This window comes from Perissodus microlepis, chromosome 5 (assembly GCF_051167445.1).
Source record: "Perissodus microlepis isolate ML-2025 ecotype Zambia chromosome 5, ASM5116744v1, whole genome shotgun sequence".
NCBI lineage: Eukaryota > Metazoa > Chordata > Actinopteri > Cichliformes > Cichlidae > Perissodus > Perissodus microlepis.
The window spans coordinates 24026787-24054070 of record NC_140465.1 but is presented as its reverse complement, the minus strand read 5'-3'; the positions used below and the strand labels follow the sequence as shown (position 1 = coordinate 24054070).

The following is a 27284-nucleotide window of genomic DNA, read 5'->3' as shown; positions in this document are numbered from 1 at the left end:
TTCATTGTTCAATTAAAAACACCTGAACATGTGCTCTTGTTTGTTCAGAGTCTCATTGACCTTATCTGGGAAGCTAGTGTTGTTATCAGGGATGATGAAGGCCATGAAGGGGCTGTGTTCGATGTCCTCTTCATCACAGGTCACATGGACGGCATACTCGCCGGGTTCTGTTGGCCAGTAACGAACGTCACATGACCCATCATTTTGGTCCTCGCACTCGATTTTGGCCTGTGAAGGTCCCTCGATGGCAAAACCTGAAGACACAGCAGGTTAGATTAAGTTAGTGAGGGTGTAAAGAACTGCAGGTTGGATACATTCAGTGGTAACATTTCAGGCTCAAAATTGCAACCAGTACTGAAGTGGCAACATCCATCTTTTATATGTAGCGTATGATTTTTAACCCCTTCACTTGTTTTTAAAGCCCAATCCCCCTTCGGGAGAAGGTTTATGGATGTAGTGAAGGAAATTATGATTGATGAAAAGATTTGATGTCTTCTGCTGGTTCAGCAGCAGCTTGATAAATACAGGTGAACCTGAACCAGGTGTGATCACTCACCCAACACTCCCACATCGGTGCCAATGGACTCCACTACAAAGGTGGCAGGTTTACCCACAATGCCTCCTTCCAAACCTGGACCCCAGGCCCTGATCTGCTGAGGCCCCGCCTCCTGACCAACTGTTACTTCAAATGGACTGGAGAGGGAAAAAAAAAAAAAGAAATCAGATCACACGGTGTGCTGCTGTTTTGGTAATGTCACAACATATGCATAAAAACAGCATGGTATGTGTGTGTGCATGCGTCTAAATACCGCTACACAGTTTGAAATCACCCAAAAGACTGTCAACAAACAAGCCAAGCACAGTGCCCCACAGGACTGAAACCCAACACTGCAGTTACAGTGTGTGTGCACAGAGTCTGCAGTTCATGTCTGTTGCTCTCCAAATAAAACTGCCTGTGCGGATTTACAGTTTTTCCCCTTTAAATGTTCCACTTTTCCAGTTTTGTCTCTTAGCCTTTTGAAACTTATGCCCACCAATGGCACAAACCATGACTACTTACTGGGCCAAAGATGTCACTACAAAAAAAACCCCCAAAAAAACCCAATGTACATCTATATACTTTTGAGCATCAATCTTAAATTAAAGGGCAGGCAGACATCACTTCAGTAGAAAATTCCAAAATTTGGGAGTTTTAAACTGAAATAATGAATAAAAGCACTGCAGTACAGAGGCATTACGTGAAGGCTGAGGTCACCGGACTACCTATGCCTGGGAGTTTTGCCTCTCGGCTCATCCATCTTCTCCACATCTGGACTTACAGACACTGGTGAGATTCAAGATCAGCTATAGTTTATATTCCTTATATAAAGGAGTTTCTTCCTCTGAGCTTAGTTTAGCGAGCTAATGGTGAGTGCCGGATGAAACAAAACAGAAACCTGTTAAAGGGGTTCTCAACTCCCCTGCCCCAAAGATGTGAAGGCTGAGGGAAATTTCTGACCTGTTGTGACCTGTGAAGAGGTCTAGATTTTAAGACTGAACCACACACAGAGTTCAGTTTTATCCCTCAGATTCATGTACATCTTCTGATATATGTTCTTTGCTTCTCAGAAACCCTACACCATTACTAATATTCACACAAGGAAAGAGGGGAGAAAAAGAAAGGAAAGCAATCTGCTTCACAGAGAGGTGACAAAAAGAAAACGAGGTCTTGAACATGAGGTCTCCTGAGGCCCCAGGTAATGTGCTGAGGTAATGCCGTGAAACACGCAGCATACAAGCTCACCTCTTCGGGATGTGCTGACCTCCCCAGGTGATGGAGACGATGTATTTCCCAGGACTGCTGGGGTGATACTCGTAGGAGAACACCCCATCCTGACTGGAGAACTGCTTCACTGGCTCCTCGACGCCCTCTGAAACCACACACAGATAATGTGATATGTCTGCATATCGTGGAACGGGACAAACTTGTGTGCTGTAATATGAGGCTATATAAATAAAACCGAGTGAGTAACAAGCTTTTACATCACAGTTGAAATGGCAATGTGACATTTTGGAACACAAACATCCAGAAACATACAATGTAAACTGAGCCGGTGAATACAACATGAAGCCTGAAGTTATTTGTCTCTAAAGTCACAGACAAAAAAAAAAAAAAGAAAGAAAAGAAAGTAGTCAGATCTATGTGGCGTAATGAGGACTGCAGTACTCCACAAACTGAGGCCTGATTCAAACATTTCCTATACTGTTTTCTATCATTCTAATCTTGACTTGACAGTAAATTACAACACGTCATCTCATCTGGTTCTTATGTGTGATTAAGACCAGACTACCAGCACTCAGAGTTCATCCTCCAACAGAGAAAGCACGAAAGTCCTGACCACACCAGGGCGCTTCATGGTGGGAAGTCACTAAACAGAAGATGGACAAAAACTGCAGTGTCTGTATGAAACTAGGCCAATGCGATTCTGAAGGTGGTTCTTTGTTATTAGGTCTGAGCTTATTTCACTTCTCTTAAAAGCTTCTAAGATATTAACCGTACTCACTCGGTCCTTTGACTGTCACTTTCAGTTCTCCACTGCCAGCGTTCCTGGTGTCCACCTTGATATCACCGACCTGTTTGACCCTCAAACCTGACGGCTGGAGACCTCGACCTGTCGCCCTGCACGCTCCCGGCATGCAGGCTGCCAGTGAATGAGACAGCACAAGTAAACAGGTGAAGACTCTTGATTTAAAGGATTTAAGCTGTGCAATAGATAAATGGGGGAGGGAAAAAAAAAAAAAGGTACTCACCGGGGCCCACGTCCACACTGAAGGGGCTCTTTGGGATTCCAACGCCTCCGAAGGTGACTGTGATTGTGTGCGGTCCACCCTGCGTGGGTCGGTAAGTGCAGCGGTACACGCTGTCACCTTTATCCTCCATCATCACCTCCACAGTGTTCTGCCGGCCCTGAGGATCTTTGATCATGGCTGTCACGTCTCCTGTACCGGCACCTACAGTGACGATTTTTTTTAATATCAATGTTGATTCTCCATAAAAACACCACGTCTGTATGTAGAAACATTTTAAAGAGTGATTTTTCTTCTTGTGTCCGACTGCTCTTACCTGCAGTGTAGATGTCAAAGTAAGTTGGTTTGTTGGCGATGTTGCCCACAGGTTCGACTCCCGGGCCTTTCACTGTGACTTTGGAAGCATCTCCAAGCGCTTTATCCACATTCACCTCGAAGGGACTTTTGGGAATCTCTTGGCCCGCAAACAACACAGTGACCTAGAACAATTTAAACGTAAATTATCTAGATTCTGCTTAAAAAAAAAAAAAAAAAAATCAATTAAAATAATAATAATCAATAAAAATATAAAAACAACTCTGGTGTAATTTTAAAACTCTTCGTTACACAGCAATGAGAAAAAAAAACTGGCATTAATTAATTTTTCCAATAAATCCAAATTAAAAAACTATTTTTACTGGTACTGCATTTTCCAATGAAATTGAATACAACTGTATAAATATGTATAAATTTTCTTTAAAGGTTAATTTCTTAATAAGAAATACATCGAACCACAAATCTTCACTACAGTAAAAAAAAGTCCATGTTTTTCTGGACTTCACTCAGTCTGAGTCGTAGAATAGAAAAACTTAACGTGGTGAAAATGAACACTTTCTAGGTAGGTGACAGTGTTTTCTAATTCCAAAGGTCTGACTAATACACTGCTTTTATCTGCTGGTCATTTTTCTGTTGTTGAAACATAAGCAAATTAGCGTATTACACAAGTTATAATTCCTAATTAAACATCTGCTGAGAGGAACAATAACCTTTAGGTTTTTTGTTTTTTTTAAATAAATACTTGCCCCACGATACACAGAAAGTGGGTTTCTTCTGTCCTGATTCAATTATAATAACGTGTTCACAGTCAAAACAAAGCCTACCTGGTGGGCTCCCATGACCTGAGGAATGTAGGTGACACTGTACGTCTTCTTGCCCTCGTTAAGCTCCGCATTCAGCTGATCGACACAAATGCAAGTGGATGTCATGCAAGTTTGAGGTAGTTAAAAGGGGGACCAATTATTAAAAGGAAGTAAAAGCATAAAGTATACACACAGGTCCATGAGTTTAGCGTTTGTGAAGTTAAACAGCTATAAACACAATTTCACTATTTTTTTTCCCTAAACTTTGGCTCTCTGGGTTGCCCAGCACAGTCCAAGAACAAAAATGCATATCCATAAAGCAAAATATGTTTATGCCTGTCATTAGATGCTACTCTATAATGCGGAGGTGGATTTTACCTCCTCTCTTGTGCCGTCTGGATGATCCAGGTAGACCGTGACCTGCCCCTGACCCGCGCTGAATGTGTCCACTGTGAAGACAGCAGGTCGCAGCACTCTGTTCCCTGTGGGCTCGATACCTGCAGAGGACGACGGTCAATTCAGGAACTTTAGAGATCAACAAGCGGCACATTTAATCCCAATCAAAACCTTCTGCACACATATTTGAACCACAAACACACATAGGATGGATTTACAGTGACATGAGTGATTAAGGGTTCTTCTATGTGCACCGTTTGATTTACAGAGTCCAGCATCAGATTCCATAATGAGTGGGTGTCCATTTACTAATCTGGACGTATTGTGTTTTAATTGAATTTCACATTTTGTCACAAACGGGTCTCCTTACTTTTCCCTTTCAAATTGTCCTTATTAACATGCTCTCTCGCTAGTTCATCTCTGACCACAGATTAAAAGCTCAGCTGAAAGCATTCAAATACTGCAATTTTCAAATTCTAGACAAGAATCCTGTGAGGGAGCAGCTGCTGCAGCACACACAGACTGCTCCTGACATAATTATTCATTTTATTATTTCATAAATATTTTAATCTTTTGTCCTTTTGTTTTTCTTGCACAAGCCATCAGTCTGTAGTTGCTGTGGGTGTGTTGGTGTCTGTGTTGCCTTGTTATTAATTTCCTGGTATTTCCTCCTCACTTACAGTCCAAGTTAAAGAACAAATGTTGACCTCACCACCTTGTGTTTGTGTGGATCAGATGTGAGTGCAGCACATTGTTTAGATTATAGCTGCTTGTTTCCACGCAGCGTGTCAAGTGCTCAAACACAGTGAGAAAAACAAATTACTGAATCGGTAACCAGATGAACTCGAGTGTTTTCAGAAGTGTTAAAATCTTTATTTTGTGTTGCAAGTTTGTGCGCGTACCCGGTCCGTATGCGCGGGCCTTCTTGGGGTTGAGTTTGGGTTTGAGTGGAGCTCCGGGCTTCAGTTTGGCTTTGGGGAACTGGGACAGGTAGGTCATCACCGACTGTTCGTCCGCACTGGGGTCGATGATTTCCTCTGGAGCGATCACCTGCAATCGCACAAACCGTTTACAGCTGATCCAAAATAAATAAACCCGACTGTCCCTAGAAGTCAGAACTTGGCTCTCAGTGTGAAGGCAGCTTTCCCTGAGCACTCTGGTTTAGTAAACAGGAAAGCAGAGTCTCTGAGAGTGTGTGTTTATTTCTACCACCACACACCTCACATTAACATCTTCTGTTCTGTTTAGTTCTTGAGGATGTCATTCACATGTGGTTATCTGATGATGACTAACAGGATTCGTTTGGTTTTTTCCTGCTCAGACACAAGACCGGCATTAAAAGCTGAGAAACTCTGCACCATCTTCATAATTATGGCAATTTAACTGAAATAAACAAAATGAATTACATTTTTTGATATTTCCTATCGCAAGATAAACTGATACACATAACTGACAGATTGCCATTTCCACGTTAATCTGCAGTCATCTCTACATGATATGGTAGCTTCAGGATACGATCTTTTACCAAGTAATCAGTCAGAATCTGAAACTGCGCAACAACCACAAAGGCAGTCAAACTAGATACAAGGGAAAAAAGCTAAAAGACGAACATGTGATAGTCGAACGGGATTTTGACAAGGTGATAATCTGTTGTTGGTTTCACATTTCCTTCCAATTACAAACCATTTATGCACCAGAGCAGTAATGAGATCCAATGCTGGCGCTGCATGAGGAGATGTCACTTTTTTTTAACCCAAATTTATTGAGCTGGCTTCATTTCAGGCATCTCTACAGATGAGTCAAGTTCATTCACACCAAACTGGGAAAGCCATTTCCTCCTGCGCCAGGCCTTGTTCATGAGGGCATTGTCATGTGGAAACAGGAAAAGGGGGGGGGGGGCTATACTGCACCAAGGTTTGATGCATGCTGTTAAAAATATAATGAAGCATTAATATTTCCTTTCATTGGAACCAAGAGTCACTAACCTGGAAAATGGAGCTCATTGTTTGGATCGTGTGTGTAAACAGGGTGTACACACAGTGTATGCTGAATAAACACACACACAACCAATGGTGGATGCATAAATTAAACATGGGCAATGTTTCAAGTAATGATGCCAGTGTGTAGAAGTAACCTCTGTCAAAACCTCAAGTTTCATGCTGTTTTTTTTTCTACTCTTGGATCTGTAAGATGTCATGAGGAAGAGGCAGACACCTGCAGCCAATCAGAAGAAGAGCAACATAGGACACGTAAAGATTATTTTGGACAGAATGATTCAAAGCTATTCTAGTAGCTTTAAAACAGATTAAGGAAAACTCAGCAGTTTTAGTGAGGAGTCAAGTTCATGGAAAATATCAACTCGGACTGTTTATGGGGAAAATGTCCCAATGTTTAAAGTATGAAGCCTGAACTTTTGGTTCACAGGGGTTACTTTTACACCCCTTACATCATAATTTGAAACGCTGGTCTAATGGGGTTTGCTCACATTAAATATGCGACTACTTCATCTATCGAAATGCAAACAGACTACTTTGGTCTGATATTCTGGCTCAGTCGCTTCAGACACAGAAGCATTAGTGATGACTTCAGGTGGAAATGTGGATGTGAATGAACTGACGCCGTGCTTCTTTGTGTTTTCGTTTACTCTCTAAAGAAGACTTCTGTTTGAGTGTCAGCTGACTGGAGGTGAAACAGGAAACACACATCAAGCATCAACCATTTTCTTTCCTTAAGATTAAAAATGAGGCTGCAGAGAGAAAAGTATTTTGTTATCCTCAAACAAACATCTAAAACACCAAGTACTCACTTCCAAAAAGATGAAGACACTTTCCTAATCACTTCCTGTGAAGTTTCTTCATTACAGAAATGTTACAGCTGTTAAACTCTAGGCTTGCATTGCCTCAACCTCAGCCAAGCTTGTGTTGAAAAAAGAAAAAGCTTCCTGTGTTGCAGCAAAAATCAGGAAAATAATAATCTGATCATGTTCTTGACCTCTGGACCTCTGGCAGCAGCTCACAGAACAGCAGATTCTGCCTTAAGTGGGCTGCGTGACACAAAATGCATGGCGTTGTAAGAACTGCATCCATTGTGATCTGCTTGTTTACACTAAAAGCCTCTCTTGCATTCCTCACACTTGGTTGCTAAAGCAAGCAAAGTGTTTGACTTGAAAAGCCAACTAAAGCTAGAGAAAAAAAAAAAAAAAAAAAAAAAAAGTAACAGTGAGTGTCTGAGGTGGAGACATCAATTCTAGCACTAAATGACGTCACCTGAATTTTTAATGTCACTGAAAATGCTTTAAAGGTTAATTTAAAGGTCAGAGCAGTGAAGGCAAACAATGGAGGGAAACCAACCTGCGGGATGCCCAGCCAGTCATCAGCCAGCTGCATGGCTTCGGTGGCATTCTCCACTGGTTTGACTGGATCCCAGGTCTCCCAGTCTGGACACAGGCCTGCAAACAACAGAAATAAAACAATTAGTTTACATAGAGTTGGGCTTGTATTAGCAACACTTACATGTTGTACACAATAAGATAAAACTCAACATTATTCTTTGTTTAAAAAGTGATCTAAAAGACAGTGTTTATAATTCTGATGTTTTCAGTTTGGCGTTTTTAGGAATCTCATTCATACAAACATGGAACCTGGGTTTCACTTCGATTTCACACACAGGGTAATTAAAAATACCAGTGTGGTTAAACTCCAAAGGGGAAACACCCATGCTGTGAGAAAGCCGCTCTTACAGGCTTACTGCATGTTGTCATCGGGCCAAATAGTTCCAGCTTCACCCAAAAATGCCATCTGACGATACAGTGTATTTAATTTTTGCTAATGAAGTTTGTTACGGTAAACTTCCTGCACAGCCTGGAAAAACAAGGCGTACCTGGTGCACAGCTGTCCACCAGTGCTCCCAGTACTTTGCCGTCCCTCCAGTCCTGGCTGAAGTTGGTGATTGGCAGATCGGGGACTTTGTGTTGGATCCAGCCCAGCAGACGCTGCTTGGGTGTCTTTGACTCTGCCTGAATACAAAAGCACATTGCAGTTAGCAAGCTCCTGAAGAAGAACTTTCCATTTACAGCCACAAAAACAAGTGATTTTTAAAAACCAAACCACGTGCTGGACGTTACCTCTTCATCCTCGCCTTCCCAGACTGGCATGGAGATGGAGTAGTGTAGGATCAGAGTCCAGACCAGACCCAGGATCAGTTTCAGGTTCCCATCTACAATGGCTTTAGAGTCTGAAAGAAACAGGCAGACCTCAGGTCAGATTCAGATCAGTTATTTGCCCCCCTCCTTTAGGATGTCACCAGATCCAGATCCTACTGTCGTTAACCTCCAACCACCAACATTCATATTTACAACGTGTCCCACTTTCCTCTGCTGCCACACAGGACTGGATATTTCACGCGGCATGCTGCAGAATTTATTTCACAGAACTGTGCAACACTGAGCTTAGCTGCAGATCTGAAATGCAAACCAGCGACAAACCTGCTCCTGACTTTGTGGCTGTAAACCTTTTTACCCCACAGTCTGAACAGAGCGCTGCTGGGTAACATTTCACATCAACCAGACCTTACTGTACCAGCTGGTACCACACACAGCAACATGAGTTCATCTTCAGCTGCTGCACACAGAGTTCAGACCACAGCAGACAAAAATCATTTTATTCAGAGTCTCTCATAACAGCAGCAAGTTGTTAAAGCAAGCGTGTGATATTTAAATGAAGGTTATATTTAAGTAAAAGGAACATGTTGGAGAAGACATGTTTATAATGGTGTATACATTTACAGTTAAAGCAAATGTAATTAATATTTTAAAAAGTATTGGACTAAACATCTTTAAAGAGTGTTTTATAGTTTGAGGTCAAACCTTTTGCCCATCATACTTTCCAGCCTCTCAAAGAAAGCCATATTAGGGTAAAGCTCAGGCTTAGACTGCTCTAGAAACCGTTTCAGAATTTATCTTTGAGTACTGGATCTGTGTGATGTCACTGAGAGCCCCCATTCCTAATATGCTCATCTAATCCAGCTGCTGTTCAACTCTTCTGTTTGAGAGGTGACGTTGGCTTAGATGGAGAGGAGAAAGAAAAAAAAAAAAAAAACCCAAAACATTTTGTTTCAGACTGAAGATGAACCGGTATTGATAAAGATCATTTTGACTCATACAAAGCCACTAGCAGATATAATCAGAAAAACTTGTTTTAATGAGTAACTGCTTATAATCCCATTAAAACATCTTCTGATATCAGGCTCTTTTGAAGCAGAGCTGCACGAGGCCGCAGTCTACCTCTGCGAAACGACTCGTTTCATTTTATCCACGCCTTATAAATGGACTGTGTTGCTGTTTTAATGCGAGCTGTTGACACAGTCGCAACACAGCTTATATCTGCTAAACACGCCACCACAGAGTGTGGGAAATCCTGTGATCCACCCCGAGAAGCTTCAGCTCCGCTCCACCGCCAGCAGGACAGCTGTGGTCCCAACATGTTGCGACAGCTCAGGTTTAGGTGGAGCTTTGCAGAGCTGCCGCCTCGCCCAATGACAACATTTGACTGTGTGCGTAGCGACATCCTGCTTTCTACATTTTTTTAAAAATTATTATCTCCCTTGTGTCCTTTAGCCCTCTTTTCCTGTTTCTCATTGTTCAAACTACATTTGCTTTTCCTCTGTCCATCTCACTCTCCCCACCTGCATGAATTATTAACATACAGCTTCTTATCTCTGGTTTCTCCCTTTCTTCCCTTCTTTCCCACCCAGACTGTAATGCCACACCTTTAAGTATGTGTGTCACTACGAACTGCAAACACTTTGCCAGTGAACTTTACCCCCAACTCACATATCCACCCAGCTTACTAACAGTTTAATCACACCAGCTGTGACACTTTCTGCATTAAGAATTTGTGAGTAACTAAAAGTGTTACATCAATGCATGAGAAATGTATGATTCACAGATCAAGACAATCCCTTTTTTCTCTCCCACAGCGAGCTTTTGCACAGCCCCTCAACTCATGAAAGTTGCCATTTAAGGCAGCTTTTGTCTGATTGGCTGTCTCTGACAATTAGGTTTGTACAGAGGTGTGTACACGACCATATAATGACATCCCTACTTTATGATCAGATTCAGAGCAAAGACTAGAAATCAAACTGTCTGGATCAGAGGGACTTTTTAAAATTGTGCATGTTTCCTGTGTTTATATGGAATCGTGACCATGTGTAATGCAACGATCCACTGAACATAACTCAAAGTCTGAACATAAACATTAAACTTCACATTAAAATTGTGAGACAACAGATGATAGAGTTTGATTTGTGCAAACGAGACAGAGAAAGCTACCAGACAAAAACTGTTTTTACCTCGAGACTGAGCGTTGAGAGTCTTGGTTTCGAGTTTGTGTACTGTGAGGTAAAAACTACCACTTTTGTCAATGAGTCTGGTGAAGTGGAACAGCTTAGCTTTTGTCAGAACCAGTTCAAAGAAAAGCCAATGAGGAACCTTGAATCCATCTCAAGGCCAACAGATAGCAATAGCTGTAGTTCCAAAAACACTTCTTTTCCTAAAGAAGAGCACTGAAAACCAGCTTCTACACCTCTGTAGTCATTTTCCTGCTCAATTTATGGGCTCACTACTTATTTTGGACCATACCGAATAAACAGTTCGTAATAATCTTCATACCTCATTTCAAACTGGAGGACTAGCTGTAGTATTAAACTCCACGCTCATTTTTAGGATGTAGGTTGGCTGAACCTCTGCTCTAACACTTCACAACATCAGGCTGGGAACTAAACACCGTGTGTGTGCCGTTGTCGACACAGTTTTGTGGGTAACGAGGCTATCACCATGGTACCCCCATTGTTCATATAAAGGTCGAGAGTAGCAGAAAGAGACTGGAAGGCTTGGGGGGTTTAAAAAGCAGCCAGTTAAAACGATGACGGAAGGAGCAGAGACAAACCCGAGGACCGTTTGTGGCATCTCCAGAGTTCAGCTCGTGTGAGTGCCACAGAGAGCAGGTTACAGACGGCTTTAACCGCTCTAATAATCTGCTGCATTGTTCCCTGCCGGTTAAAGTCTGAGCCCTCCTTTCCCTCCCTCGTGACAGACTCCAAGGTAGCGCTGAGAAGCAGACATTACTCCAGCAGCCAGCTACAAGTCTTCAGCTAATATTTCAAAACAGCAAGAGAAACTCATTAAAAACCCTGATGTAACGTTCTGGGTTTGGTCCAAAGAACAAAGCCATAAATACTCCAGCAGCAGCAGCTTGCCAACTGAAACGCACACCTGGGCAGGTAAAGTCAAATTTTCTAACACCAGTTCTTCATTTCAAGAAATGACTCAAGTTGTTAACTGTGGCAATGATTTGACTCCATCCAGCCCACAAACCAAGAAATATGAGTCATTTTGCAGTGGTTTTCATACAATGGATAAAGAGATTATAGCAGGATCAAAACAGTTCTGCATGACCCAACCTACAAACCTGTATATCAGAGCCCATTTGGCCTTTTTATTATATCTGTACCAATCACACTCCAAACCCAATCCTCTGTTTTGCTCAACACTACTTTACCCTACTGGACAACAAATGTTTGAACTACATAAAGTCCCGATGCAAACCTCGTCCTCGTCACACCCTACATACAGAATCTGCCGTTTTAAAAAAAAAAAAAAAAAAAAAGAAAATTAAAAGAGCCGACATTTTTAGGCTTGAAACTGGCCAAGACAGAAAACAAAAGCTGCACTCAAAAGAAACCCAAATTTAAATCTACAGCAGCATTATTTATTTTGGACCAAAGTCAAACTTAAGACTTGGTTTTTTAAACAGATGTGACCGGTAATTCTGTGCATGCGGTTTATGCCCCAGTGACCAGCAAGTTCATTTAGATAGTTCTTCAATATAAACGGACCGCATAAACTGTTTTTGTTTTTTTCAAGCCAGCTGCTGATATTTGAGACTCTTCTAGAACGACTGCCTTCTCTCCCATACACAGGTCCCGACTTTGGTGTCACATTATCTACAATCAAGACTGAAACTGCATGACTGCATTAAGTGATGGGAAATATTTTCTCTTCAGTCAAATCCAATTCTGTGATTATCTACAGTTTTAAGATACTTTTTTTTTTTTTTAAACCCCTTAAACAATATTTTAAGTAGTAAATTGAACCCATCTCCCTTCTTGTACCCGTCCCTTACACCATGTGTAGATCAGGTGAGTGTTCACAGCTAACATGCCGTACCCATTAAAGGTTGACACGAGAGGTCCGCCTCAACTCCTGCGCCCCCAGCAATAAGAGACCACTGCAGTCGCCACCTCTTTTATTCTGAGATTCATCCATCCACAGCTCCATTCACAAAGTGGCTCACATTTAATACAGCCCGGATCTGCATCACATACACAGTGTTTTTGCCTCTCGGCAAGATGCTCTTCCTGCCCATACCTGCTGATTTGACCAGCTGCTATGGAGACAAAACAATATCAACACAACAAGGACAGGACTGGAGAAGCAAGTACTGGGATAGTTTGAGTTTGCATAAGGACAGACAAAGAAACGTGGAATTTTTTTCCTTTTCATGAAGAGAAATAGAAAGCGAGAGAGCAAGAGAAAGAGTGTGAGATAGCATAAAGGTGAACTGAACGGAACTAAATGCCTTTCTTATCTGTGAGTCAAACCTGGACTCTTACAGAAAGTTGCATAATGAGCCCTGAGAGCTTAAGCTAAACTAATCAACCTACTTGCTGACCTAGAACTCCAGAAAATCCTCATCTCACACCCAAGTTACAGACAGGATGGAGAAGTAAACAAAACGTTTACACATAAGAGCCACAATCAAACCCTGAGATCTCTCCATAACTGATTCAGGTTTCCTAACAAAGTAATATGTGATGACCAAAGCTATCCCACCTCTACCTATAAAGCTTAGTGCCGGGTACAAGATAACAGGTAATTAAATGCAGGTATGGAGAAAAAACAAAACAAAACCATTACTACCAAGTCAATTTGGTTACATTTTTTGTCACCACACAAGTTCTGATCTATTTAAATGACTCTATACTCATGACCAAGTTGTCTCCCTTCTGGGATTACAGCAGGTATTTAAGCTTTCATCCTCACATTTCGCATAATAAAATGTCTGACTTCTAGTGAAACAAGACTCATGTCTCTCAATACGAGTAGAAACTCCATCATGCTGCTTTGGATAGCCTCAGCAACATCAATTCATTTACTGAAGAGAAGCTGTGTCCCAACTTCAATAATGGACAGTCCAGGATTAAAGTCATTCGATAGACAGGAAGAACTGGGCACTGTGTTCACTGATGGAGTGGAAAACCTAAACGCCGATACAGTTCAAATCCAGAGATTTCACTTTTCTCCCATTAGACTCAGTAAAAGATTCAACAGTATTTTACTGCTCTGTGTGGAGGCAAAGAACGGTCCCAACACTTCTTCCAGTGTAACCGATCAGCTTGTCTGGGGTACTGATTCAATTTTCACTAAGCCTTTTAATAGAGTTTCCCCTTTGCCCATCTGCTGTGGTGAATTAAGGAATGTCAAAGATCACAAGCACAGAGCATCTCCACTACGAACAAGTACGACTGCTGCAGTCCTGGAAATCTGAGACAACAGACATCTGAGAAGTGGCTGAAAAATGAGGAAACGTCCTACGATTAGACAAAAATCAGACACACCATGTCAAACAAAGACCGTTGCACCATGGCAACCAATCAACAGTCCGATCAAAAAGTTGAACCGTCTAACAGATCATATTAAAATGTGGATAGCTTGTACATCTTAGTGTTCTTACATGTTGTACTTAAACTAAACATTAAACCTCCACCCCCAGCATTTTGAGCCAACTTCTTTTAATGACTTCAGTTTAGGAGATATTCACACAGCTTCAAAGAGGTAGGAGACATGATAGTTTCAATAAAACCATCAGTTGTAGGCCTACAAAGGAAGCAGAGCATCTGTTTTCTGATAATTCACTTAAGAAAATCACTACAATACGAGAACATAGTAGGTAAAGTTAAGGGTCATATCACCACGTCGGACAGCTGACCGCTCAAAACAAGTCCTTTCATATGAAAAGTCACCTTATACCTACATTGTGATACCAGGCTCATCCAGCTTTGTGTAACTTAAATGCGCTGAGGTTGTTAAAATAAATAAAATTTGTTATAAGCAGAGGTCACTGCAGTTCACTTTCTTTGTAAGCATCTCGTCCTCAGAGGCACGGCTACTGCACCGCTTACAACAGCTGTTCCTTTGCACGATGACTTGCAGACACACATGTTCAGCTTCCTACCCTATAATTTACCGCTCAACAGTAGAGAACAGTCTATGCCTGAAGCAGATCATCACACTGATCTCAGCCAACATGCAGCCAACCACACCCCGCCTAAAACATTCACCTGGATGTCCAACACCGCAAGGACTGAACACTGAAACGGCCAATTCCTGTAAATATAATTTAAACCAAATCTTTTAAACCTGGGGCTCTTACAGGGTGACCTACAGGATGTCTGAGCAGTTTCCTGATGTTTTTGATCATTCAAGACAAGCTAAATTTTCAGTTTGAGTCAATTAAACGCTATTAGCCCACATTTTCACAACAGTCCTGATTCTTCCTTTGGCGGAAGTCTAAAATCTCTTCAGTTGGTGCCAACATGCACGAAGAAGCACGGAAGCAGCAACGATTTTAACGATGTCATGCGGTGAGATAACGGCAGAAAATCAAGAGAAATAGCCAGAAGACCAGTGGATGTGTTCAATTTCCTTTTCACCAACACACTGGCCTCAGAATTATAAACTCCAGCTTCAAACCATTTCAAACTTGTGCTTTGAGATTCACCACAGTAAACAATACGACAAAACTTGTTAACCAATTTTATCATTTCCACATTTCTTGCTGTGGTTAGAGGCCACATGCCTTTGACTGCTGTTAAATATTACGTTGGGTTTTACTTTGTGCTTCAGTAAGACAGAGGGGTGCTATTGTGGCAAATGTCTACCAACACCCAAGAAGAAATTGTTAAGAGTACTTTATTATCCAAATACTCAATCATACATTTGTTAATATAGTGTTTGGTGTTCCTCAATAGACTTGTTGAAATCAGTATTTCCAAAGAGCCAAAAGTCTCCAAATATCTCTCAGCATTAGTTGAATTAAACCTGCCCCAGCCTGTCAGGGAGTGACTGAGGTTATTACAAGGGGCAAAAGTTAAGAAATATTTAAAAAACAAACAAACAAACAAACAAACAAACAAACAAACAAACAAAGAAATTAAGCTGCAAGAGATTTTGATTTGAATACAATTTACAGTTCACTGCACAGCCTTAAAATCAGTTTAAGCCACTGATGTCCGTAATCTACCAATTAGGGTAGCAGCATTTAGTCATGAAATCAACTAGCTGCATGCCTCTTTAGTCGAGGTACCCTTTAACCCGTCGAGTGCACAGACTTGTTTGCAGTAAATAAAACAAGTACAACTAAGACGTTAGCAGCTCCAACATGAGCTTTGCCAACCAGACACTGCAAGGACCCATGTTAAAAGTGAAGAGATCTAATATGTTTTAACACAGATTTTAAAATGAACCATTTTTATGGCAGGTTGCAACATCAGCAGAAAGAAAAAAAAAAAAAGAAAAAAAAAAGTAAATTTAGGTGGAAAAATAAATTTGAAATTTGGTGGCAAAAGTAAAGTTTGGGTGGAACTGGACAAAGGATACCTGCAGTGGTAAACAGGATGTGGAGCTACTGTGTGTGTGTGGTTTGACCTCTGCTGCACAGATTCCTGAGTGGTGAGATCATCAACTCCATCGCCCACCCCCCACCCATCCATCTACCCAGCCTGTAAATCACCCTCCACCCTGCTGAGGACCAATGGATTGTGGTAGAGGAACAAAAAGCCACACACACACACACACACACACACACACACACACACACAATACATCTGAGGTTCAGTTTAAAATAACTATAAACACACACTCAGCAGGAAGCCTCTGCTGCTGTCAGATCGATTATTAACACATCATTCACACAACACACTGCCGGGAAACATGACACACGCAAACAAAGACACAAAGATGCATGACATTCCTCTGCGCTGAGAAACTGACGACACGTTCACGTTCATTCACAGGGTTTGGTTTGGGGGTGGATGTAGTTGAAATTAGTGTTGCAATAATAATTCCTGAGCAAGTACAAAAATGTGTGCAAATGTACATAAAATAGTCTTAAAGTTTTCATTTTAATGGAAACAAATGTTTTGCTAAACAAAGTCGTTTTAGGGGCTAAAGTTAAACCCAAACAAACTCCAATCACCACATCGTGGTGGTCAGCTGCAGTCACGATCCTGGAGCCACATCAATGACGACACAGATGAACGTTTAAAATATAAGATTTTTGATTGTTTTATTGTAATCAAGTGTTGTTTGTAGAATAAAATAAAAATAGTTGGAACCACTTTCTCAAATAAAAAAAAAAATCATTAAAAAAAAAAAAAGCCTTTTTCTCCTCAGACATATCTACAAAGTAGCAGAGATGAGTAAAACCTTTAGCAGATGTTTATAATAATTAGTTTTTAGGTCTCCAGTGGGGGTTTAGTGAGCTTTAAAATGACTAGAAATCAGTTTTCAACTTCCACTGCTAAACATCAGGTCGGCGCTCCCAAACTGGGCCACCCATTGATGACATCACCGCATGATGCATTGGTGTAATAAGAGTGGCGCCTAATAGGAGTCACATGAATCATGCACCAGCAGCTCAGAGGGGGTGATCCCAGCAACAAAATCCAGATTACAGGCAGAGAGAAGAAAGCAAGAGGCTTTTAATGTCTTTGATTTGGGTAATGAGCGGTGAGCAGGATACAGAGTCGGTGTCATTCTGTCTCTCTCCCCGTCTTTAATCTGGTTTTGGTTGGGCACAAACAGCTGCACAGACAGATCAAAGACTAAGTTTGCTCCCATGTTCTAGAGAGTTGTTCACAGGGATTCAGAGTGAATGAACCAAATGATGAAAACTGGATAGCGTCCAGCGTCAGCAGGCAGTTTACCAAGCAGGAGAAATGCAAAAGCTTGTGCGCCACAAACAATAACAGGCCTAAAACTGAGCTTTGTGGGACACCGCAAGCATGATGTGCAACAGAGCAAACAACAAGTATGATATGGACAAAGAGCAGAAGAAATCTGAAGGTCAGAGGAGCCACAAGAGAGCTCACTAACCAGCGCAGAGCTGCCCTGTCATTAGCACACAAACATCTGGCATGACGTCTGCATGCATAAACAAGACACACACTGACAAACACACTGCAGCGTTTAGCCCTGCATGACCTCACCCTGCTGGTTCCCAGGCAATGATGTCATCACAACCAGACCTGCCATGTGGTGAGGAAGAAGAGGTTGATCGAGAAGAGAAAAAAAAAAAAAAAAAAAAAAGGGAAGAGGGGAGAAAACTGGAAAAGTGTTAAAGTGGACATGCAGCCACAAGCTCGCACACAAAGACAAAAGCAGCTGCAGGTTCAAAAGCTCCTTGAAGCGTTTGACAAAACCCTCAGGTGATGGTTTTGGAGGGGGAGGTTCGGACTATGTAACAAGTCTAAATATAAGAACGCACTTTTGTGCAGCTGCGCTTCATTTTCTACCTCGATGGATTACAGCTTCATCACAGAAAGACAGTGTGACAGAACTGGTGATGAACATCAATTAAAATAAAGTCAGTAACAGAAATGAGTCAGTTTAACTACCGAGTACACCAACACAAAGTCCACTGGATGTGCACTGGACAAACCTGTCATTACCTCATATGTATTAAATAATATGTATTTTAAAAAAAAATTCAGCCCAGCCCAACATTACTCGACAGAAATGATCAACTTATTCACAGTTTCTGAAGTTAAGGCAGCCTAAAAACAGCCAAATCCTTTAAAACTCAGATAGGAAAATAACTAAAACCAGACTTGTTTAGTGACTGGATCTTTTTTTTTTTTTTTTTTTAATATATATATAGAAAAACAGGAGGAGGAGGAAGAAGAAGAAAAGGGGCAAAAGATTAAAAGATGAAGACATGGAGTGAGTAAGAGGAGCAGCATTTGGGATATTTGCAGCTGAGCCAGGCTGCAGGAGGTTCACCGCAGTGATTATCAGTGAACAATCCTCAGTAAATCATCACAACCCCCACACCTCTCAAATTAAACCTAAACTCAAATCTAAAACACGCACTGAACTCCGTCTGCCTGCATGTGCGTCTGTGTTTTCAGACCCAGCAGTGTATCATCTTCCTGTCATTCTGATAGTCATCATTAACTAAATATTTGGCACACAGTGGCGCTAAACTCTGCGTCATGTCTGCTGCCACTACACCCAGACAAAAGATCACACTTCCTGCATCAAAAACAGCTCAGCACCAATTCACAATGACACAGACAACATGACAATAGCTCCCCTTCATAAATGCATGATCAGCTGTGAGACAGTCCAGCGTCTGTGTGAGTGTGGGCCATTTTTCACCTCTCTGATGATACCGCAACATAATTTAAATCAGTCTCCATTGTTCCTGTTCACAAGTTTCATTGTTAGATATCTGAAAACACCCAAACAGTCAGCTGATAGGATAGTTGGACACGACGATCAAACCTTTATTGGGTTCAAGATACTGTGCCATGTTTTTGTTTTTCCTACATAGCGCCACTTAATCTACTGTAACAGCATCACTACAATACCACAAAATGAAAAACAATCTGCACAGTTTCCTGTAAACTGAAATCCCTTTTTCAAATCATGTCTATTCAAAACAAACCAAAAGATTTCCACATGCACATGCAAGAGGTTTCAGTCAGAGAAACACATTGGGCACCTTCTTAAAGAGGTTTTAACCAGAGCTAAAGGGAGTTTGGGGTATTGTTATAAATCTTTCTTTAAGTGAACAAAGTGTTGGTGATCAGCCCCAGAGGCTCACAGGAGTCACAAAAACCTGGAGTTCGTTTTCTGTCTGGGTACCCAGCCATCGTTCAGATCATCAGAAGCTCCGTCCACCTTTTATGTCACCATTGGAAGACTCCTGAAAGCAGCCAGATCAAGAGGCCAGTAGAGGAACTGCAGCTTAATAGTACTTCCCACAATGGCTTCATTTTATTTTCCTCACAAAGGCACCAGTCTTTGTTGGAATCGGACTCGACAGGTGAGGAAGTGTGTGAACTTACCACCCATAGAGCCACAATAGCCTTATTAGGGGGAAATAAAAAGCAAATATCCTTAAAAAGTCTGATTTTAGAGCGATTGTGTTTGTCATTCTGTTCCATGCTGACAAATTTCCTTCAGTACTAAATAAAATTAAAAGAACCCGATTAGAGGAGCATAAATAAGTAACAAGTCTCAACTGTGACAACTCCAATCAAAAACAGGTGAAACTGTAGTAAAACATTTAAATGTTTGTGTTTGGTGGATTTCAGCTGACATGTGCTTCTTTAAAGCCTCTCAGTGCAAAAACTTTCAAGATTTTGCTGCATTTACAGCCGAAACAAACAAAGGTACATTTCTGTGTGCAGAGAAGGGGCGAGCATGCGTGTAAGTCGATATCCCGGCCGCTCTCGTGTTACCTTTTCTGCAGCCACACTGAGGCCTGGGTCTCACACGCATTAGCGTGGGAGGGAACGAAATGATAAACACCACAAACCCTTTATTTATGTGTATACATTAAACATCTTCAAGGTCGACATCAAATGCTACAACCGCACCGGGGGATCGTCTAATCAGAGCGCGCTGCTTCACATGTTCTCAGACGCAGATTGCTGAAACTCGCCCTGGGGCCAGTTTTTTTTTTTTTTCTTCTTCCCCCCCTCTCTCAAATCCTCAGTTTGAGGAGATTTCAGTCACATCTGAATGAGACATTTGGCACACGGACAGCACATTTTAGCTTGGTGTGTTGTTGTGAGGCCACACTGGATTTTAGAAATGTCAGCACTTTATGTGTGTTGCATTATTACACTTGTTCTTTAACCTACTTAGTGCAAAGACGGGGGAAAAAGAAAAGCATCCTGTGAGAACACTGACATTTTTAGACAAGAGCCTTAAGTGCAACTCCTATAGTGCAGTTGACCAAGAAACATCCAGTCAGACCTTTAGATACTTTGAGTTAATACGACATTTTTAACTCAAATTTTCACCACCAGGACAGTATTTTACTATCGCAGTTTTGTTTTCAGGGTGTGTGCTGCTGATATTTTACTTTCGTTATTTTTGTTTAGCCCTACCAACATTTTAACAAGAGGCTTTGCCTTTTCTTGGGTCAGTATCCCAAAGAATGAGTAATTTTAATAACATGATTGCTTCATACAGGCAGCTGTACAAACTCCCAGGACTCTGGTGAACCCATGCCAATAGTAACAAAAATAAATAAAACAATACTAATAAATGAATAGATGACATTGAGCAGTTTTAAAATTAAAAAAAAAAGAAAAAAAAAAAGGGGGGGGCAGAGAACTACGTACTGGGGGGGAAATCCTCATAGAAATGTTCTTATGACTCGCCTGGTTGACTCACTCTGATATAAAGAGCAGTTTTTAACTTCTTCAAATTTCTTTAACAGCTTTAGATAAGTCTAGAAGGTTTAAATCATTGTGAATTAACAAAAACTACCTTTACCTCTTCAGACAAACCAAGATTACACCAGTGAGTAAACCGACAGTCTATACTTAGACATTATTGCTTCTCAGCGAGGAGATGCGTAAGGTGGAGTTGAAGCTGCACCCCTTTGGATCAACAGTTTCAGCTGGCCTAAAGCCGAACGACTTTTCCCAGTAATTTTAGTATCAGACAAATGCTGTGATGCAATAAAATCATGACAGTTGTGCCACTTTCCCAACACAAGGATTTGAGCAAAATCATGCAGAGCTCCTCCAGTTAAGTCAGGAATAGAAAAAATAAAGCTCTAACTCTGAGAAACTTTGAGCGTTTCACAGAAAGTTACTTCTTCCAGTTTGCCACTTACACCATAACCTCACAATTTTAGACTAGACCAATAACACTGCAAAGAGTTTACATGGTCCAGAGTTACCCGGTCTCCACAATAACCTCAGTTCACAGGCTCTCTGAGGAAGAAATGTATAATTAAACCCACTGAATGACAAGGAGAACTTGGGGAATGTGCTGGTGTTTTTCGCACTGGTGGTTTTTATAGTGTGTTAGCGCGAGCTTGCTCTGACAGCGAAAACATGAAAGCAGTTTCTTTCCCTACAAAAAGAGAGGGAAAAAAAAAGTGCTTTTTGTTCCAACACCTTGGGTCATGCTTCCTTAATTTCTCTAATGCCATCCTTCAAGGTTGAAGAACCAAAGAATAAAACACTGCAGATGTTATCCAGATTTATCTAGTTATGCTTCTAGTTTTGGACTTATTGTATGTGACACATGCTGTGATCTGGTTGCAATTACTGATCTGGTTGCAGTTATTCTCAGTGATGACACGCACATCTCTACAGAGGCTGTAAACAGGGAGCTGAGGATGAGACTGCGGACTTGAAAACAACCTCATCTGGACGGCCCGTGTTTCTGCTCCTCTACATGCTGACACAGTTCAGTCAAGCCACAGTAGCAACATATGCAGCGAAGAGGAGCGAAGGCCGGAGCCATGAAAATATGACACCGCCATGATGGCTTTTCCTCCTCCTGGAGGATGGAAACCAAGGAAGTGAAACAGATGAAGGAGCAAACAGGTTTTGGTAAGAGTGGAGCGATGAGGTTTCAGTGAGTGCAAACACAGCCAACTTAAACACTCCTCCGTCCAATGACTCAGACACAGGAACCCTCCGAGAATCCTAAAAGCTCCAGTTTCCAAAGGAAATGAAAACAAATCATGAACTCTGCACTTAATTATTATGTTTTAAGTGCTGTGCTCAACTAAAAATCCACTGCTGTTAAATTTAGTGCGAGTGTGAAACTGATTCTCTTAAAAAGAGCATTTAATTTTAGAAACTTGGTTCTGGAGACTGTGACGCTGGTTAGTCAGCCCAAACCAAGTTTCTGTGAGGTCACCTAAGAAGATGTTTGAAAGCAATCCTCATCCAATCAGCAGCTTACACGACTGATGTGGAAACTTAAAACCAGCACAGACCTTTGGTCATTAGGCTGATATAGTCTAATAACTGAAAAGTTGGGTTTTAATTGATCATTTGTAACTTTTTTTATTTATTTATTTTAAATGTAATGAGTGGATGTATACACCAAAGATGTACTGCAGGAGAGGATCAGCCAAAGACAAAGTGAAAAGCATTACCTGGTTTCTGACACAGAACTTCTACCATCACATCTCACAAGAGTTCTTTCCTGAACACCCTGAAGAAAGTCTTCTGCTCCCATCAAATACTGTAATAATTTTACACCAGTTTTCTGATTTATACAAGTATCACATACAGTTGTTCATTAAATGATCAGAAATGACAAGAAGAGGCGCACATTTATTCAGATAAATTGTTTATACTTCTTTAATTGGATGCTACAAAAAAAAGTGACTAAATATGTTCTGTAAGGTTGTGATTCCTTTGTGCTGCAACGTCACCTGCATTTCCTCACAGAACAATCTCTGACCTTTCTCATGGTACCTGAACACATCATGAGGCATGCTCCTAATGCTCCAAGTTACGTGACACTTCCTGTTTATTAAACACCCACACTCGTCCGCCACCCTCAGGTTACTTCGGCCAATCAGCAGCTCTGTTTACTGAGGTTGCCATGACAAGTAGGAAGAATGCGTCTCACTGGCCCGACCTTGAGGCCTTTCTGCCAGTGTTATCAATCACTCCTCTGTGTGTGCGTTCAGCCCCCACACCTCCGTCTTTGTCTCGATACCGACTGTTCTTCACAGTGATGAGACTCAACAACAATGTCACCAATTCAGTTTCAGCCATTTCTGGTTTCTATGAAAGTGTTGCGCTTCGTTCTGGAGCCACTGAATAATTAACCTTAAGTCTGTCAGTGAGCCAAAAATCAGAGAGAGAGAGTCTGTGGCTGAAACCGAACATAAATGAGGATATTACAGTTTGAATTACTGTGAACTAATCAGAGTCAGGATGGTTGGGTACCAATGCTGCTGCACCGTTTTGGTTTGGTTTTTTGCAGTCATGTTTTCCCCATTATTCCAGGAAAACTAAGAAATCTCTGTTAGAGCCTTTCTATAAAGTCTCAGTGCCTCATCATGCCATCTTTCAACATTTAGATGGCAAAGCTGATAAGCAGCAGAAATATCGGCCAGTGGCATCAGTACATGCCATCTTAGTGAACCTGTCAGTAGTTTCAGTAGTAGTTGCTAGTTGGTAACTTGACCCTCTTGTACAGGTATGGTCACTTCTGACTTTAAAAATAAATAAAAATTTTACAGCAGCCAAAACTCCAATGCCGACACCACAGTGGTCATGTCCACCCTTTGCATTAAGCATAAGGTGTGGCTGATTCTCAGTTATTCAGGTCATGGTGATCTTACGAGCTTAAAAAGAAAATACTTAAGTCCAGTCACTTAAGTTCTAAAACCAAAAAAGGTGGAGAGTCCCATGTATTTACCCTAAGGTATGAACCCTACAGAGAAGGTCATTGACCCATTATTGATCACCTGCGTTATCACATCAGACAGTGTGGAAAAAGGTGGGCGTCATTACCACCAGAGGTTTCGGGTTAAACGAGTAGATATCCCACCCTATCACGTAAACTATTGAGGTCACCTGACACAAGGTGCGAGTTGGGGTCCGTTTCGCTCGTCTTTCAAACCAACCGTCTCCTCAGTCCAAAGTGTGAATTCTGGCATCCACGAAAGAGTGACCTTTGTCCTTTAGATGTACAGCTGAGTTTGTCGAGATGATCTTTTCACACAGCTGCGTTTCTCCCATTAATGTACTCGCCAGTTTTGCTGGCATCAGGATTAAGATCAGGTCCAGGCCAGCCGAAGATTATAAAAACCGCAAGTAACATGACGAGCATGAATAAGCACGGAGCAACACAAGAGCAGATAAACAGTTTCAGAGTTTGTGCTTCAGTGACTCTTCGACTGACAGCAGTTTCTCTTATCTGTGTTTTGAGCTCTGATAAAAAGTTTAGAGTGGCAAACTAACACACACAAAAATGAGAACAAACCAACACGTCAGAAACAGAACATCCAGAAATCTGTGTCAAAGCCTGAACTTTAAACCGAGACCTGGCAGACAGAAACCAAACATCTATCAGCTGTCAGAGTTCAACGAGGCGAGCTGGACGTGGACTGTTGTTGATACACATCACCATAGCAACAAATGGCCAAAAGAGAAAGGGTGAACTCAAGAGTGTGAGAGTGTGTGCACGGTGAGGTTTCTGCTCCCAGAGAGGAGCAGCCAGCCAGCAGATTAGCTAATATCTCACCGAGGGAGGCAGCACTAAATGTGCTGAGAGCGGCCCGACGCTCGTCAGCAGATATGAAGACGACGCGCACAATAAATGGGCATCTTCATTATAGATTTATCTGTCAATTATTAGTCATGTTACAGGAGTGTCAAATCCATTTAGTACAAAGTCAAGACTCAGAATCAATAAGTCTCGACTCCCGTTTTTCCAGGAAGTGTCAAGTTTTAAATTCTTTCATTGGAAGATTTTTAGAAAAGCAGAAGCCTGACTGGATGTAAATTGCTGCGCACTCAAAAGAAAAAGTGAACATTTGTCTAAGATACTGAAGGGTACAGGCTACACATATACAATATTGTATATTTGGGTCAGAAGGACTCAGTTTCACTGTAAAAAGCTAACATGTTTTAATCACAATAATATATAACAGCCCTCAAAAAGCAAATACGCAAATCGATAGCTGCAGTTTTAAAAGTGATCTAGAATAATTCACTTTTCCCAGGTGGCATTAGATTCGTTTTTCCCCAACTTTCAAAACATTAGTCAACATTTTCCTGTGACAGTTCCCAGTCCTAAGGCATTCCAGTTAGTCGTCCTTCCACGCAGGTAGGAGTAAAAACAGCAGGACAAGAAGAAATCTAATCTTCCAGATCCAACTTTGTGTCAAGGTCCAGAAAGACTAACACTTTCACTACAGGCGATTTTCTTTTTATACAAGTGTGGCAGCTCTGAATTCACTAAACGTCATACAACAAGTGTGTTGAGGTCTTCTATGAGTTTACTGAACTGTAACTATTGAGTTCCATGTCTGATCAGTCACATTCAGGGGGTCACGCTAGGTGCAGCAAAGGATAAAAGCAGGATTTTTTTCCATTTTTCCCCCTCATTTGTGTCTCCATCCTCCCGCCCATGAACAGTCAACCTCAGTACACCATGCTCGAGTACAATAATTTCCTAAAATGTATCTGGATGGCAGAGGAGCCAACAGAGGACACAGCAGTGTATTTTTTGCAGAACAGTTTTAACCTTTGAGGTATACTGTCCATTAGGCGTGGCATCGAGCAGGACAAGAGGAGGAAACAATTAGTTCTTTGTTTTAATAAACCGGTTCAGTCCCTTCACTGTGAGTGTGGGGCATTTTGATTAACAGTAGATCAAAGTATAAAGATTTCACACCATCTCACATCTGTTGTGAGACATGAGAAACAAAGACTCTAAAGAGCGCAAAAAAACCCAAAACAAAACAAAAAGCAGGAGTGATTGGCTGCTGCCGATTGAACAACCAGGAAAGTTTGACATTCTGAAAATACAAACAGAAGTGGAAAAATTCTCCCACTGAAAGGTGGGGTTGTTCTTGGAAAAACAGGGCCTGCAGGCACCACAGGTTAACTCTGCATGTAGAAGAGGTCACGCCGCCTGATTAAGGTCACACCTGAAAGCTACAGATCCCGTCAGGCCTGTTCTCACCTGGTTCCTCTCACACTGAGGCAGATGTAGAAGAGCACTGCAAACGGGGACAAAAACCAGTTGAAGGCAGGATTATTCGACTAAATTTACCAGCACAGGTGATGTCATATTCCTGACACAATAAATGAAGAAACACTAATCGGGTCAAGCACAGGCTAAGAAGAGCATGCAAGCAATGCTAGCTTGTAGAGTGTTAGTAATGATCCGACAGGGACATAAAACAGACCACAGCTACTTCTCCATTCCAAAACACAATGGATTACAGCTTCCATTATATGATTTTGTGCATTTACACAAAAGCTGCACTAAAAACAGGAAGCAGAGACATTTCAGGCTTCCATAAAAGCAAAACGTTATAACTTAAATTTCGCTCAAGTGACAGAACTGTCACTCTGAAGGCAAGGCTGTGAATATTTAAGCTACACCTAGAGAAAGAAGCACCACTATCTTATGTGCTCTGGTGCAAGGTTATCCTGGTAGCAATGTAGCTTGGCTTAAGTTCAGGGCCAATTATCTTTCACAGCATGCAACCATCGAGGTACTCGTCTCGTCTGCATTTTACTTTAAACATAAAATGTTATGCAGAGCGTGTGAATTTATCCAAACAGTTGTTCTTTTGTTCAGATGTGTGTTTAGTTTTCACATTTGAGTCAAACCAGTAGCAGGAAAGCCACTCAAGGTAATTATATGCACTGCAAGTCATTTATGCAGCTTTAATGTTGGACATCTATATAAAAAAAAATAAAAATAAAAAAATAAAAAAAAAAAGTATTTGGCTCAAAGCTAAATACTTACCTCTGCTCGCCTTACAATTTGTCCCAGGTGATTTGTTTAATTGGTGGCATTTAGCACTTCTGTTCTGCATTCACGCTGGTTTTGCACAGATTTCCATGCAGTGTTTCCAAATCCTAAATTTGTTTTTCCATGCACAGTTATTCCTTGTTTCAGCCTCAGCAGAAATCTGATAAACTAAATGTACACAAACTGCTAATAACAACGCAACACCTCCATTACACCCATCGTGACTATTTCCAACTCCATATTGTTAGGCTTTGACTCTATATAAGCTTTGCATGATTCCCAGTTCACACTAATGCCATTTGTTTCATTTAGGGCCACAGCACACACCCCGGGGTTCAACTGCCTGAAACTATTGCCTTTCGGCCATCTTT

At 41.3% G+C, this 27284-nt stretch overlaps 1 protein-coding gene across 2 annotated transcripts in view; it reads right to left on the bottom strand.

Annotated features, from left to right (window-relative positions):
- flnba (filamin B a) overlaps nt 1-27284 on the bottom strand; it is a 63174-nt gene that overhangs the window by 26889 nt on the left and 9001 nt on the right. For both annotated transcript variants that reach the window (XM_084928946.1, XM_084928947.1), the window contains exons 2-13: nt 8425-8534; nt 8181-8316; nt 7652-7749; nt 5204-5351; nt 4284-4402; nt 3927-4001; nt 3104-3266; nt 2791-2991; nt 2544-2681; nt 1784-1910; nt 557-693; nt 61-254 (exon numbers count right to left, since the gene is read on the bottom strand). In XM_084928946.1, coding sequence (XP_084785072.1) covers nt 61-254; nt 557-693; nt 1784-1910; nt 2544-2681; nt 2791-2991; nt 3104-3266; nt 3927-4001; nt 4284-4402; nt 5204-5351; nt 7652-7749; nt 8181-8316; nt 8425-8534 — 1646 coding nt within the window. The remainder of the gene's footprint in view (nt 1-60; nt 255-556; nt 694-1783; nt 1911-2543; nt 2682-2790; nt 2992-3103; nt 3267-3926; nt 4002-4283; nt 4403-5203; nt 5352-7651; nt 7750-8180; nt 8317-8424; nt 8535-27284) is intronic.